At 42.0% G+C, this 17007-nt stretch overlaps 1 protein-coding gene across 1 annotated transcript in view; it reads left to right on the top strand.

The window, feature by feature from the left end:
• LOC106570940 (atrial natriuretic peptide receptor 3) overlaps window positions 1-4161 on the top strand; it is a 70726-nt gene extending 66565 nt beyond the window's left edge. The window contains exon 8 of the mRNA XM_045695442.2: window positions 465-4161. Coding sequence (XP_045551398.1) covers window positions 465-576 — 112 coding nt within the window. The 3' untranslated portion in view covers window positions 577-4161. The remainder of the gene's footprint in view (window positions 1-464) is intronic.
• The last annotated feature ends 12846 nt before the right edge of the window (window positions 4162-17007 follow it).

Here is a 17007-nt window from a genome sequence, read left to right as displayed (position 1 = left end):
CTACAGGGCTGATCTAGTAAGAGTGGATGTTGGTTTCCTACTACAGGGCTGATCTAGTAAGAGTGGATGTTGGTTTCGTACTACAGGGCTGATCTAGTAAGAGTGGATGTTGGTTTCCTACTACAGGGCTGATCTAGTAAGAGTGGATGTTGGTTTCGTACTACAGGGCTGATCTAGTAAGAGTGGATGTTGGTTTCCTTCTACAGGGCTGATCTAGTAAGAGTGGATGTTGGTTTCCTACTTCAGGGCTGATCTAGTAAGAGTGGATGTTGGTTTCCTACTACAGGGCTGATCTAGTAAGAGTGGATGTTGGTTTCCTACTTCAGGGCTGATCTTGTAGGAAACTATAGCAGGAGGCCCCATTTCACTGTAAACAAGAATCTGTGCACAATTACTGACCTGGCCTAAAGGAGAAGACAGACGATTTAAACCCTTCTCAAAGCCTTTTGTCTTGTTCCTAACAGGAAGAACTACAGGATAACCATTGAGAGACGCACGGCGAGGGAGGAATGTGACATTGGGAAGCATCGTCAGTTACGAGAGGATTCTATCAGATCTAACTTCTCAGCAGCGTAGAGCATCACCACGGTTACCATCCGTTGCTCCTGACGTTCCCGTTCCAGGGAAGCAAGAAGCAGCGTAGCGCGGAAGGAAGCACCATGGGAATGTTTTTAAGACTCTACATACGCTACACGCCTGTCAGAGGAGTCATGCTATTTAAAGAAAGACATACTGTCATTTATATGTGTTTTTAAATTTTCTCTTTTAAATTTTTTTTGACTTTCATAAACTCAGGAAAGTTCCAATCACACAGCAGCACCACTTTCATCTCTGTTGAAATATATCTGTAGGTGTCTTCTCCCCTTAAGAGGGCCAGTACAGAAGACATTAATAGTATAATATTATGTTTTCACCTGTTTTTATAACAAACAGTGCAAGCCGTTTTGACCATGTAAAAAAAGCATTTGCACTCCATACAGGGTTACAGTAACAGCAGAGAAAACAGGGATCAATAAGCCTTTGAACTTCATTGGTACAGGTCAGATCAGAGATAACATGTCAGATAAAGGATAACAGGTCAGATCAGAGATAACAGGTCAGATCAGAGATAACAGGTCAGATCAGAGATAACCGGTCAGATCAGAGATAACAGGTCAGATCAGAGATAACAGGTCAGATCAGAGATAACCGGGGTTGATAAACAGGTCAGATCAGAGATAACAGGGGTTAATAAACAGGTCAGATCAGAGATAACAGGGGTTGATAAACAGGTCAGATCAGAGATAACAGGTCAGATCAGAGATACCATGTCAGATCAGAGATAACAGGGGTTGATAAACAGGTCAGATCAGAGATAACAGGGGTTGATAAACAGGTCAGATCAGAGATAACAGGGGTTAATAAACAGGTCAGATCAGAGATAACGGGGGTTGATAAACAGGTCAGATCAGAGATAACAGGTCAGATCAGAGATAACATGTCAGATCAGAGATAACAGGTCAGATCAGAGATAACATGTCAGATCAGAGATAACAGGTCAGATCAGAGATACCATGTCAGATCAGAGATAACAGGGGTTGATAAACAGGTCAGATCAGAGATAACAGGGGTTGATAAACAGGTCAGATCAGAGATAACAGTCTTGTTTAGCATTCTTACAGCTTGGGGGTAGAAGCTGTTCAGGGTCCCGATGGTTCCAGACTTGGTGTATCGGTACCACTTGGTGTACGGTAGCAGATAAAACAGTCTATGGCAGTGCTCTCCAACCCTCTTCCTGGAGAGCTACCGTTTTCACTTCAATCCTAATCTAGCACACTGGATTCTAATTCAACTGGGGTTGGAGCAAAAACCTGGGGGAGGGAAAGCCCTGGTCTATGGAATGGTCCACACTAAAGGGACCATCCCAACGCTACTTCAGGAGATTTGAGTCTTTGAACTTCGGATTACACCATTTTGGTATCTCTGCAGTGATTTGATTCTCAATCAACCAATCAAGTAAATTATAAAGTATTGCACTTTGCAAAGTAAAATTCTCTGGTAAAAACCTTGTATCTACTTTAATTATTTTCTAAAGTAAGAGTTTTCAAGAGATAATTTTTTTAGATTAAATATGGTATTTCTGTAATATGCCCTTCCCACAGTAGTATACTGTATATTGCAGTATATGATGATTCTGACACAACTACGAAAAACAGACTGGTTTCTTCTGAGATGAAAATTAACATCTATTTCTCCTCTGCATCTCTGATACCTGTTATTTCACTATATATATAATATATATATATATATATATATATATATATATATATATACAATTGAAGTTGGAAGTTTAAATACACCTTAGCCAAATACATTTAAACTCCGTTTTTCACAATTCCTAACATTTAATCCTAGTAAAAATGCCCTGTCTTAGGTCAGTTAGGATCACCACTTTTTATTTTAAGAATGTGAAATGTCAGAATAATAGTAGAGAGAACTATTTGTTTCAGCTTTTATTTCTTTCATCACATTCCCAGTGGGTCAGAAGTTTACATACACTCAATTAATATTTGGTAGCATTGCCTTTAAATTGTTTAACTTGGGTCAAACGTTTCGGGTAGCCTTCCACAAGCTTCCCACAATAAGTTGGGTGAATTTTGGCCCATTCCTTCTGACAGAGCTGGTGTAACTGAGTCAGGTTTGTAGGCCTCCTTGCTCACACACGCTTTTTCAGTTCTGCCCACAAACTTTCTATGGGATTGAGGTCAGGGCTTTTGTGAAGTGCACCAGTCCCTCCTGCAGCAAAGCACCCCCACAACATGATGCTGCCACCCCCGTGCTTCACGGTTGGGATGGTGTTCTTCGGCTTGCAAGCCTCCCCCTTTTTCGTCCAAACATAACGATGGTCATTATGCCCAAACAGTTATATTTTTGTTTCATCAGACCAGAGGACATTTCTCCAAAAAGTACGATCTTTGTCCCCATGTGCAGTTGCAAACTGTAGTCTGGCTTTTCTATGGCGGTTTTGGAGCAGAGGCTTCTTCCTTGCTGAGCGGCCTTTCAGGTTATGTCGATATAGGACTCGTTTTACTGTGGATATAGATACTTGTGTACCTGTTTCCTCCAGCATCTTCACAAGGTCCTTTGCTGTTGTTCTGGGATTGGTTTGCACTTTTTGCACCAAAGTATGTTCATCTCTAGGAGACAGAACGCGTCTCCTTCCTGAGCGGTATGGTCCCATGGTGTTTATACTTGCGTACGGTAGTTTGTACAGATGAACGTGGTACCTTCATGCGTTTGGAAATTGCTCCCAAGGATGAGCCAGACTTGTGGAGGTCTACAATGTTTTTTCTGAGGTCTTGGCTGATTTCTATGGATTTTCTCATGATGTCAAGCAAAGAGGCACTGAGTTTGAAGGTGGGCCTTGAAATACATCCACAGTTACACCTCCAATTGACTGAAATGATGTCAATTAGCCTATCAGAAGCTTCTAAAGCCATGACATAATTTTCTGGAATTTTCCAAGCTGTTTAAAGGCACAGTCAACTTAGTGTATGTAAACTTCTGACCCACTGGAATTGTGATACAGTGAATTAAAAGTGGAATAATCTGTCTGTAAACAATTTGGGGGAAAATGTCATGCACAAAGTAGATGTCCTAACCGACTTGCCAAAACTATAGTTTGTTAACAAGACATTTGTGGAGTGGTTGAAAAACGAGTTTTAATGACTCCAACCTAAGTGTATGTAAACTTCCGACTTCAACTGTATATTTTGGGAAACTATAGAATCATCAAAGTGATATGTGTAAATTAGTTATATTTATGTATTTTAGTATAATAATAGAAATCTGAGATAAAATATACAGACTCACGTATTTAGTACATAGTTAAGAAAACATCTGATATTAATGCATTATGGGGGATATCAGATGCATTATTAGGGTTAGATGGCACTAACCTGTCGTTATTACTCCTGGTTCACAGGGACCCTTATGTTCTCCTCTTCCTGGGCAGTAGGACCGTCTCATTGGCAATATGGTGTAGATAGATTTTATTTGTTTTATTTCATTTTTATGTGGGGGGGGTGGGTCTGCTCTAATTTAAATCATGTCCTCAATTAATAACGCTTGTAGCTAGTTTCTAAGCAACAGTTTGGTGAAAATGAAAAGCGTGGAAAACTATTCTGAAATGAAACCTCCACTTGACTCTTTTTTTTAAATTATCAGCCGTGAACGCAATCAATTATAAAATCCATGCCTTTGTTGACACAAACATAAAAGGCATTTAAATAGAGCTTAATGTGATACTATAATAACTACGGCCTGTCAGCTAGGTGTTGGAGCGTCATGTGATACTATAATAACTACGGCCTGTCAGCTAGGTGTTGGAGCGTCATGTGATACTATAATAACTACGGCCTATCAGCTAGGTGTTGGAGCGTCATGTGATGCTATAATAACTACGTCACGTCAGCTAGGTGTTGGAGCGTCATGTGATACTATAATAACTACGGCCTGTCAGCTAGGTGTTGGAGCGTCATGTGATACTATAATAACTACGGCCTGTCAGCTAGGTGTTGGAGCGTCATGTGATACTATAATAACTACGTCACGTCAGTTAGGTGTTGGAGCGTCATGTGATGCTATAATAACTACGGCGTGTCAGCTAGGTGTTGGAGCGTCATGTGATGCTATAATAACTACGGCCTGTCAGCTAGGTGTTGGAGCGTCATGTGATACTATAATAACTACGGCCTGTCAGCTAGGTGTTGGAGCGTCATGTGATGCTATAATAACTACGGCGTGTCAGCTAGGTGTTGGAGCGTCATGTGATGCTATAATAATTACGTCACGTCAGCTAGGTGTTGGAGCGTCATGTGATGCTATAATAACTACGGCCTGTCAGCTAGGTGTTGGAGCGTCATGTGATACTATAATAACTACGTCACGTCAGTTAGGTGTTGGAGCGTCATGTGATGCTATAATAACTACGGCGTGTCAGCTAGGTGTTGGAGCGTCATGTGATGCTATAATAATTACGTCACGTCAGCTAGGTGTTGGAGCGTCATGTGATACTATAATAACTACGGCGTGTCAGCTAGGTGTTGGAGCGTCATGTGATGCTATAATAACTACGGCCTGTCAGCTAGGTGTTGGAGCGTCATGTGATGCTATAATAACTACGGCGTGTCAGCTAGGTGTTGGAGCGTCATGTGATGCTATAATAACTACGGCCTGTCAGCTAGGTGTTGGAGCGTCATGTGATGCTATAATAACTACGTCACGTCAGCTAGGTGTTGGAGCGTCATGTGATGCTATAATAACTACGGCCTGTCAGCTAGGTGTTGGAGCGTCATGTGATGCTATAATAACTACGTCACGTCAGCTAGGTGTTGGAGCGTCATGTGATGCTATAATAACTACGGCGTGTCAGCTAGGTGTTGGAGCGTCATGTGATACTATAATAACTACGGCGTGTCAGCTAGGTGTTGGAGCGTCATGTGATGCTATAATAACTACGGCCTGTCAGCTAGGTGTTGGAGCGTCATGTGATGCTATAATAACTACGTCACGTCAGCTAGGTGTTGGAGCGTCATGTGATGCTATAATAACTACGGCGTGTCAGCTAGGTGTTGGAGCGTCATGTGATACTATAATAACTACGGCGTGTCAGCTAGGTGTTGGAGCGTCATGTGATGCTATAATAACTACGGCCTGTCAGCTAGGTGTTGGAGCGTCATGTGATGCTATAATAACTACGTCACGTCAGCTAGGTGTTGGAGCGTCATGTGATGCTATAATAACTACGGCGTGTCAGCTAGGTGTTGGAGCGTCATGTGATGCTATAATAACTACGGCCTGTCAGCTAGGTGTTGGAGCGTCATGTGATGCTATAATAACTACGTCACGTCAGCTAGGTGTTGGAGCGTCATGTGATGCTATAATAACTACGGCGTGTCAGCTAGGTGTTGGAGCGTCATGTGATACTATAATAACTACGGCGTGTCAGCTAGGTGTTGGAGCGTCATGTGATGCTATAATAACTACGGCCTGTCAGCTAGGTGTTGGAGCGTCATGTGATGCTATAATAACTACGTCACGTCAGCTAGGTGTTGGAGCGTCATGTGATGCTATAATAACTACGGCCTGTCAGCTAGGTGTTGGAGCGTCATGTGATGCTATAATAACTACGTCACGTCAGCTAGGTGTTGGAGCGTCATGTGATGCTATAATAACTACGGCCTGTCAGCTAGGTGTCTGAACGAGAAATAATGAAATGGAAATGTTAATTTGAATAATTTAATTTCAATCTCAGTTTTAATTCCTCTTCCTCCTTTGGAATGATCTTAAAGGTTTTGTTTTTCGAAGCTTGTTTCAGACATTGAAAATCATCCTCATTCCCTCTAAACATGTAATTTTGGCGGCCGTTTGGGAGTTAAATGTTCTAGAGACATGTTAATGACACGGTATATGGCATCAGTTGGAAAACTCATAATTTGAAAAATTAGTCTGGCAAGCATTGCCAATCAGAGGCCAGTCAAGGCTGGTGTTGGGGGAACACAGAGGCCAGTCACTGCAGGCCTTGCAGAAGGTAAATACATCCACCCAGTTTATTGGCAGCCATGCGGTTAAACCAGGGCCAATACTGGGTGATTCAAATGACATGATACTGATTGGAACCTTTTAAACTGCCGTAGTTAAATGGGAGACGCATCATCCAATCAAATCCCACTCATTGCAACAACATCACATGCAGGGGCTTTCGAGGTTTTCCTCCCAACTCTAAACTGTTTTTGTCATACACCAATGTTAAGCTCCATGCGTAGTGTGTAGTACGTAGTACGTAGTATAATAAATACATCCACTCAGTCCCAAATTGTTCCCTTCTGAACAGTTATTGGCCTATTTCAAACTCCATTGTAAAATATACTTGATAATCAATCAGTAGTACATTCCCGAAACCAATTTTTCACTACAATGACTAGTCGTTACAGCACATCCATCAAGAAATGATCAAACATCAACTCTGACTTCCCTGAACACCCAGTAGGTGTGTTCACAAACCATCTCAGAGTTGAGGTGCATACTGACTTCCCTGAACACCCAGTAGGTGTGTTCACAAACCATCTCAGAGTTGAGGTGCATACTGACTTCCCTGAACATCCAGTAGGTGTGTTCACAAACCATCTCAGAGTTGAGGTGCGTACTGACTTCCCTGAACACCCACCAGGATACAGGTCAACATATCTGACCCCAACCCTAACCCACCAGGATACAGGCCAACATATCTGACCCCAACCCTAACCCACCAGGATACAGGTCAACATATCTGACCCCAACCCACCAGGATACAGGTCAACATATCTGACCCCAACCCACCAGGATACAGGTCAACATATCTGACCCCAACCCACCAGGATACAGGTCAACATATCTGACCCCAACCCACCAGGATACAGGCCAACATATCTGACATTATCGAAGTGTTCCAGAGGAAACATTTCCCTTTGTCATTTGTTACAAACCATACTAGTCCTCCCACAGAGACAGACAAAAAAACAGACACACAGACAGACAGAGACACACAGACGGACAGAGACACACAGACGGACAGAGACACACAGACGGACAGAGACACACAGACGGACAGAGACAGACAGACAGAGACACACAGACAGACACATAGACAGACAGATAGACAGACAGACAGAAACAGACAAAACTGTGATCCTAAACGTCTCCGTCTTGGAAAATGGCAAATAGCTTTCAATTGTAATATGTCATCAGGAGACAATCGTTAGGAGGACTTCCTGAAACGATGTCGGTACACGTTACTTTAGTTGACTCTCATCTTCTCACAGACCCCATTGAGGTGAAAAGGAAATGGGATTTACATTTTCTAAAGGAACCCAGTTGTGTAAGCATCCACTATCCTACACCAAATGCATACACAAGCTTCGGGCAGCAGTCATTGGGTTAACTTCCTAAACAATTTGGGGCCGTTACATATAAAATACCTGTCTAACACCCCTCTCAAAATGGACATTTCACAGTGAATTAAAATCGGTTTGTATCATAATTAATTATATATAAAAGCTACATGAAGCTAGTGATGAGGACATGTAGTGATGTAAGTAAAGTATCTGCATATAATGTGTTAGTGTTATTTATGGTTTTACCTTTTTTTTTGTAGAAATGTAATATGTCAGTGTTTTATTTAACCCCCTGTTTTGTGTAATATACTGTATTATTTTTGAGATGACACATTATAAAAAAATATCTGCCTTTTTACAGATTATACATGGCTTTTTAAGACATATATGTCAGAAATGTAACTTATGTACATTGCCAACATACATTGTGTGTATATATATATATATATATATATATATATATATATATATATATATATATATATATATATATCAACATACAGTGTATCGAAATATATATATATTTATATATATTGACAAATAAAATGTAAAAAGTAGCTTGTCCTGTTGTTCCTTATTGTAATAGATTTCCTTGGTGTCGCTATAGATTCTCTCCATAAAGGACTCTACAACTTGGAAAGAACGCTATTTGGCTTGTCAAATGCCCCCTTCTCCTCTTACATGACCTTCTATAGCACAGCTCGATAACCTTCGGGAACTTTGGACTGTACTGCAAGGGGACTAGACTGTACTGCAAGGAGGCTGTCCTGCAACGGGACTAGACTGTACTGCAAGGGGACTAGACTGTACTGCAAGGAGACTAGACTGTACTGCAAGGAGACTAGACTGTACTGCAAGGAGGCTGTACTGCAACGGGACTAGACTGTACTGCAAGGGGACTAGACTGTACTGCAAGGAGACTAGACTGTACTGCAAGGAGACTAGACTGTACTGCAAGGGGACTAGACTGTACTGCAAGGAGACTAGACTGTACTGCAAGGGTACTAAACTGTACTCCAAGGAGGCTGTACTGCAAGGGGACTAGACTGTCAAGCTCCTTAACATTAAATTGTTTCACCTTTCAAACAAGCAAGCAGAAAATATGCTCAGCAGCAAGTACCTTAACATGTAGACATGACAGAAGCATAAACAAATGTAACCTGTCAGGCTAGATGGACAACAGAGGGAATGCTTGAGTCCTTCCTTAGTGTTGCAGCACTAGGGGTTTAGGGTTCAGGCGTACATTCCTCATGGACTCCAGACTAGCAGTGTGGGTAAACAAGCCGGGACGGAGAGGTTGCCGTGTGAACACAGGTCAATCCTGCCAAGACAAACTAACGCTGACACACCTTACCTGAGCTGAGCTGTCCACTACACTTAACAGAGTGGTCAACAACTTCCTACTGTCCACTACACTAAACAGAGTGGTCAACAACTTCCTACTGTCCACTACACTAAACAGAGTGGTCAACAGAATACTTCCTACTGTCCACTACACTAAACACAGTGGTCAACAGAATACTTCCTACTGTCCACTACACTAAACACAGTGGTCATCAGAATACTTCCTACTGTCCACTACACTAAACAGAGTGGTCAACAACTTCCTACTGTCCACTACACTAAACAGAGTAGTCAACAGAATACTTCCTACTGTCCACTACACTAAACAGAGTGGTCAGCAGAATACTTCCTACTGTCCACTACACTAAACAGAGTGGTCAGCAGAATACTTCCTACTGTCCACTACACTAAACAGAGTGGTCAATAACTTCCTACTGTCCACTACACTAAACAGAGTGGTCAACAGAATACTTCCTACTGTCCACTACACTAAACACAGTGGTCAGCAACTTCCTAATGTCCACTACGCTAAACACAGTGGTCAACAGAATACTTCCTACTGTCCACTACACTAAACACAGTGGTCAACAACTTCCTACTGTCCACTACACTAAAGACAGTGGTCAACAGAATACTTCCTACTGTCCTCTACACTAAACAGAGTGGTCAACAGAATACTTCCTACTGTCCACTACACTAAACAGAGTGGTCAGCAACTTCCTAATGTCCACTACGCTAAACACAGTGGTCAACAGAATACTTCCTACTGTCCACTACACTAAACACAGTGGTCAACAGAATACTTCCTACTGTCCACTACACTAAACAGAGTGGTCAACAGAATACTTCCTACTGTCCACTACACTAAACACAGTGGTCAACAACTTCCTACTGTCCACTACACTAAACAGAGTGGTCAGCAACTTCCTAATGTCCACTACGCTAAACACAGTGGTCAGCAACTTCCTAATGTCCACTACACTAAACACAGTGGTCAACAGAATACTTCCTACTGTCCACTACACTAAACAGAGTGGTCAATAACGTCCTACTGTCCACTACACTAAACAGAGTGGTCAACAGAATACTTCCTACTGTCCACTACACTAAACAGAGTGGTCAGCAGAATACTTCCTTCTGTCCACTACACTAAACACAGTGGTCAACAGAATACTTCCTACTGTCCACTACACTAAACACAGTGGTCAACAACTTCCTACTGTCCACTACACTAAACAGAGTGGTCAACATAATACTTCCTTCTGTCCACTACACTAAACAGAGTGGTCAACAGAATACTTCCTACTGTCCACTACACTAAACAGAGTGGTCAACAACTTCCTACTGTCCACTACACTAAACAGAGTGGTCAACAGAATACTTCCTACTGTCCACTACACTAAACATAGTGGTCAACAGAATACTTCCAACTGTCCACTACACTAAACACAGTGGTCAACAACTTCCTACTGTCCACTACACTAAACAGAGTGGTCAACAGAATACTTCCTACTGTCCACTACACTAAACACAGTGGTCAGCAGAATACTTCCTAATGTCCACTACACTAAACAGAGTGGTCAATTACTTCCTAAAGTCCACTACACTAAACAGAGTGGTCAACAGAATACTTCCTACTGTCCACTACACTAAACAGAGTGGTCAACAACTTCCTCATGTCCGCTACACTAAACACAGTGGTCAACAACTTCCTCATGTAAACTACACTAAACACAGTGGTCAGCAACTTCCTACTGTCCACTACACTAAACAGAGTGGTCATCAGAATACTTCCTACTGTCCACTACACTAAACAGAGTGGTCAACAAATTCCTACTGTCCACTACACTAAACAGAGTGGTCAATAACTTCCTACTGTCCACTACACTAAACACAGTGGTCAACAGAATACTTCCTTCTGTCCACTACACTAAACACAGTGGTCAACAACTTCCTACTGTCCACTACACTCAACAGAGTGGTCAGCAGAATACTTCCTACTGTCCACTACACTAAACACAGTGGTCAACAGAATACTTCCTACTGTCCACTACACTAAACAGTGGTCAACAGAATACTTCCTACTGTCCAATTCACTAAACAGAGTGGTCAACAGAATACTTCCTACTGTCCACTACACTAAACACAGTGGTCAGCAGAATACTTCCTAATGTCCACTACACTAAACAGAGTGGTCAACTGAATACTTCCTAATGTCCACTACACTAAACAGAGTGGTCAACAGAATACTTCCTACTGTCCACTACACTAACCAGAGTGGTCAGCAACTTCCTACTGTACACTACACTAAACAGAGTGGTCAACAGAATACTTCCTACTGTCCACTACACTAAACAGAGTGGTCAACAGAATACTTCCTACTGTCCACTACACTAAACACAGTGGTCAACAGAATACCTCCTACTGTCCACTACACTAAACACAGTGGTCAACAACTTCCTACTGTCCACTACACTAAACAGAGTGGTCAACAACTTCCTACTGTCCACTACACTAAACACAGTGGTCAACAGAATACTTCCTTCTGTCCACTACACTAAACAGAGTGGTCAACAGAATACTTCCTAATGTCCACTACACTAAACAGAGTGGTCAACAACTTCCTCATGTCCACTACACTAAACACAGTGGTCAACAAATTCCTCATGTCCACTACACTAAACACAGTGGTCAGCAACTTCCTACTGTCCACTACACTAAACAGAGTGGTCATCAGAATACTTCCTGCTGTCCACTACACTAAACAGAGTGGTCAACAACTTCCTACTGTCCACTACACTAAACAGAGTGGTCAACAGAATACTTCCTACTTTCCACTACACTAAACAGAGTGGTCAACAGAATACTTCCTACTGTCCACTACACTAAAGAGAGTGGTCAACAGAATACTTCCTACTGTCCACTACACTAAACAGAGTGGTCAACAGAATACTTCCTACTGTCCACTACACTAAACAGAGTGGTCAACAGAATACTTCCTACTGTCCACTACACTAAATAAGAGTGGTCAACAGAATACTTCCTACTGTCCACTACACTAAACAGAGTGGTCAACAGAATACTTCCTACTGTCCACTACACTAAACACAGTGGTCAACAGAATACTTCCTTCTGTCCACTACACTAAACACAGTGGTCAACAGAATACTTCCTACTGTCCACTACACTAAACAGAGTGGTCAGCAGAATACTTCTTTCTGTCCACTACACTAAACACAGTGGTCAACAGAATACTTCCTACTGTCCACTACACTAAACACAGTGGTCACCAACTTCCTACTGTCCACTACACTAAACAGAGTGGTCAACAGAATACTTCCTTCTGTCCACTACACTAAACAGAGTGGTCAAAAGAATACTTCCTACTGTCCACTACACTAAACAGAGTGGTCAGCAACTTCCTACTGTCCACAACACTAAACAGAGTGGTCAACAGAATACTTCCTACTGTCCACTCCACTAAACAGAGTGGTCATCAGAATACTTCCTACTGTCCACTACACTAAACAGAGTGGTCAACAACTTCCTACTGTCCACTACAATAAACAGAGTGGTCAACAGAATACTTCCTACTGTCCACTACACTAAACATAGTGGTCAACAGAATACTTCCTACTGTCCACTACACTAAACACAGTGGTCAACAACTTCCTACTGTCCACTACACTAAACAGAGTGGTCAACAGAATACTTCCTACTGTCCACTACACTAAACACAGTGGTCAGCAGAATACTTCCTAATGTCCACTACACTAAACAGAGTGGTCAATAACTTCCTACTGTCCACTACACTAAACAGAGTGGTCAACAGAATACTTCCTACTGTCCACTACACTAAACAGAGTGGTCAACAACTTCCTCATGTCCGCTACACTAAACACAGTGGTCAACAACTTCCTCATGTCCACTACACTAAACACAGTGGTCAGCAACTTCCTACTGTCCACTACACTAAACAGAGTGGTCATCAGAATACTTCCTACTTTCACTACACTAAACAGAGTGGTCAGCAGAATACTTCCTGCTGTCCACTACACTAAACAGAGTGGTCAACAACTTCCTGCTGTCCACTACACTAAACAGAGTGGTCAACAGAATACTTCCTACTTTCCACTACACTAAACAGAGTGGTCAACAGAATACTTCCTACTGTCCACTACACTAAAGAGAGTGGTCAACAGAATACTTCCTACTGTCAACTACACTAAACAGAGTGGTCAACAGAATACTTCCTACTGTCCACTACACTAAACAGAGTGGTCAACAGAATACTTCCTACTGTCCACTACACTAAACAGAGTGGTCAACAGAATGCTTCCTACTGTCCACTACACTAAACACAGTGGTCACCAACTTCCTACTGTCCACTACACTAAACAGAGTGGTCAACAGAATACTTCCTTCTGTCCACTACACTAAACAGAGTGGTCAAAAGAATACTTCCTACTGTCCACTACACTAAACAGAGTGGTCAGCAACTTCCTACTGTCCACAACACTAAACAGAGTGGTCAACAGAATACTTCCTACTGTCCACTCCACTAAACAGAGTGGTCATCAGAATACTTCCTACTGTCCACTACACTAAACAGAGTGGTCAACAACTTCCTACTGTCCACTACAATAAACAGAGTGGTCAACAGAATACTTCCTACTGTCCACTACACTAAACATAGTGGTCAACAGAATACTTCCTACTGTCCACTACACTAAACACAGTGGTCAACAACTTCCTACTGTCCACTACACTAAACAGAGTGGTCAACAGAATACTTCCTACTGTCCACTACACTAAACACAGTGGTCAGCAGAATACTTCCTAATGTCCACTACACTAAACAGAGTGGTCAATAACTTCCTACTGTCCACTACACTAAACAGAGTGGTCAACAGAATACTTCCTACTGTCCACTACACTAAACAGAGTGGTCAACAACTTCCTCATGTCCGCTACACTAAACACAGTGGTCAACAACTTCCTCATGTCCACTACACTAAACACAGTGGTCAGCAACTTCCTACTGTCCACTACACTAAACAGAGTGGTCATCAGAATACTTCCTACTTTCACTACACTAAACAGAGTGGTCAGCAGAATACTTCCTGCTGTCCACTACACTAAACAGAGTGGTCAACAACTTCCTACTGTCCACTACACTAAACAGAGTGGTCAACAGAATACTTCCTACTTTCCACTACACTAAACAGAGTGGTCAACAGAATACTTCCTACTGTCCACTACACTAAAGAGAGTGGTCAACAGAATACTTCCTACTGTCAACTACACTAAACAGAGTGGTCAACAGAATACTTCCTACTGTCCACTACACTAAACAGAGTGGTCAACAGAATACTTCCTACTGTCCACTACACTAAACAGAGTGGTCAACAGAATACTTCCTACTGTCCACTACACTAAACAGAGTGGTCAACAGAATACTTCCTGCTGTCCACTACACTAAACAGAGTGGTCAACAACTTCCTACTGTCCACTACACTAAACAGAGTGGTCAACAGAATACTTCCTACTTTCCACTACACTAAACAGAGTGGTCAACAGAATACTTCCTACTGTCCACTACACTAAAGAGAGTGGTCAACAGAATACTTCCTACTGTCCACTACACTAAACAGAGTGGTCAACAGAATACTTCCTACTGTCCACTACACTAAACAGAGTGGTCAACAGAATACTTCCTACTGTCCACTACACTAAATAAGAGTGGTCAACAGAATACTTCCTACTGTCCACTACACTAAACAGAGTGGTCAACAGAATACTTCCTACTGTCCACTACACTAAACACAGTGGTCAACAGAATACTTCCTTCTGTCCACTACACTAAACACAGTGGTCAACAGAATACTTCCTACTGTCCACTACACTAAACAGAGTGGTCAGCAGAATACTTCTTTCTGTCCACTACACTAAACACAGTGGTCAACAGAATACTTCCTACTGTCCACTACACTAAACACAGTGGTCACCAACTTCCTACTGTCCACTACACTAAACAGAGTGGTCAACAGAATACTTCCTTCTGTCCACTACACTAAACAGAGTGGTCAAAAGAATACTTCCTACTGTCCACTACACTAAACAGAGTGGTCAGCAACTTCCTACTGTCCACAACACTAAACAGAGTGGTCAACAGAATACTTCCTACTGTCCACTCCACTAAACAGAGTGGTCATCAGAATACTTCCTACTGTCCACTACACTAAACAGAGTGGTCAACAACTTCCTACTGTCCACTACAATAAACAGAGTGGTCAACAGAATACTTCCTACTGTCCACTACACTAAACATAGTGGTCAACAGAATACTTCCTACTGTCCACTACACTAAACACAGTGGTCAACAACTTCCTACTGTCCACTACACTAAACAGAGTGGTCAACAGAATACTTCCTACTGTCCACTACACTAAACACAGTGGTCAGCAGAATACTTCCTAATGTCCACTACACTAAACAGAGTGGTCAATAACTTCCTACTGTCCACTACACTAAACAGAGTGGTCAACAGAATACTTCCTACTGTCCACTACACTAAACAGAGTGGTCAACAACTTCCTCATGTCCGCTACACTAAACACAGTGGTCAACAACTTCCTCATGTCCACTACACTAAACACAGTGGTCAGCAACTTCCTACTGTCCACTACACTAAACAGAGTGGTCATCAGAATACTTCCTACTTTCACTACACTAAACAGAGTGGTCAGCAGAATACTTCCTGCTGTCCACTACACTAAACAGAGTGGTCAACAACTTCCTACTGTCCACTACACTAAACAGAGTGGTCAACAGAATACTTCCTACTTTCCACTACACTAAACAGAGTGGTCAACAGAATACTTCCTACTGTCCACTACACTAAAGAGAGTGGTCAACAGAATACTTCCTACTGTCAACTACACTAAACAGAGTGGTCAACAGAATACTTCCTACTGTCCACTACACTAAACAGAGTGGTCAACAGAATACTTCCTACTGTCCACTACACTAAACAGAGTGGTCAACAGAATACTTCCTACTGTCCACTACACTAAACAGAGTGGTCAACAGAATACTTCCTACTGTCCACTACACTAAACACAGTGGTCAACAGAATACTTCCTTCTGTCCACTACACTAAACACAGTGGTCAACAGAATACTTCCTACTGTCCACTACACTAAACAGAGTGGTCAGCAGAATACTTCTTTCTGTCCACTACACTAAACACAGTGGTCAACAGAATACTTCCTACTGTCCACTACACTAAACACAGTGGTCAACAACTTCCTACTGTCCACTACACTAAACAGAGTGGTCAACAGAATACTTCCTTCTGTCCACTACACTAAACAGAGTGGTCAACAGAATACTTCCTACTGTCCACTACACTAAACAGAGTGGTCAGCAACTTCCTACTGTCCACAACACTAAACAGAGTGGTCAACAACTTCCTACTGTCCACTACAATAAACAGAGTGGTCAACAGAATACTTCCTACTGTCCACTACACTAAACATAGTGGTCAACAGAATACTTCCTACTGTCCACTACACTAAACACAGTGGTCAACAACTTCCTACTGTCCACTACACTAAACAGAGTGGTCAACAGAATACTTCCTACTGTCCACTACACTAAACAGAGTGGTCATCAGAATACTTCCTACTGTCCACTACACTAAACAGAGTGGTCAACAACTTCCTACTGTCCACTACACTAAACAGAG

The sequence above is a fragment of the Salmo salar genome, chromosome 15 (assembly GCF_965601325.2).
Source record: "Salmo salar chromosome 15, fSalSal1, whole genome shotgun sequence".
Classification (NCBI taxonomy): Eukaryota; Metazoa; Chordata; class Actinopteri; order Salmoniformes; family Salmonidae; genus Salmo; species Salmo salar.
Note: the sequence above shows the minus strand (reverse complement) of the source record. Positions and strands in the feature narration are given on the sequence as shown.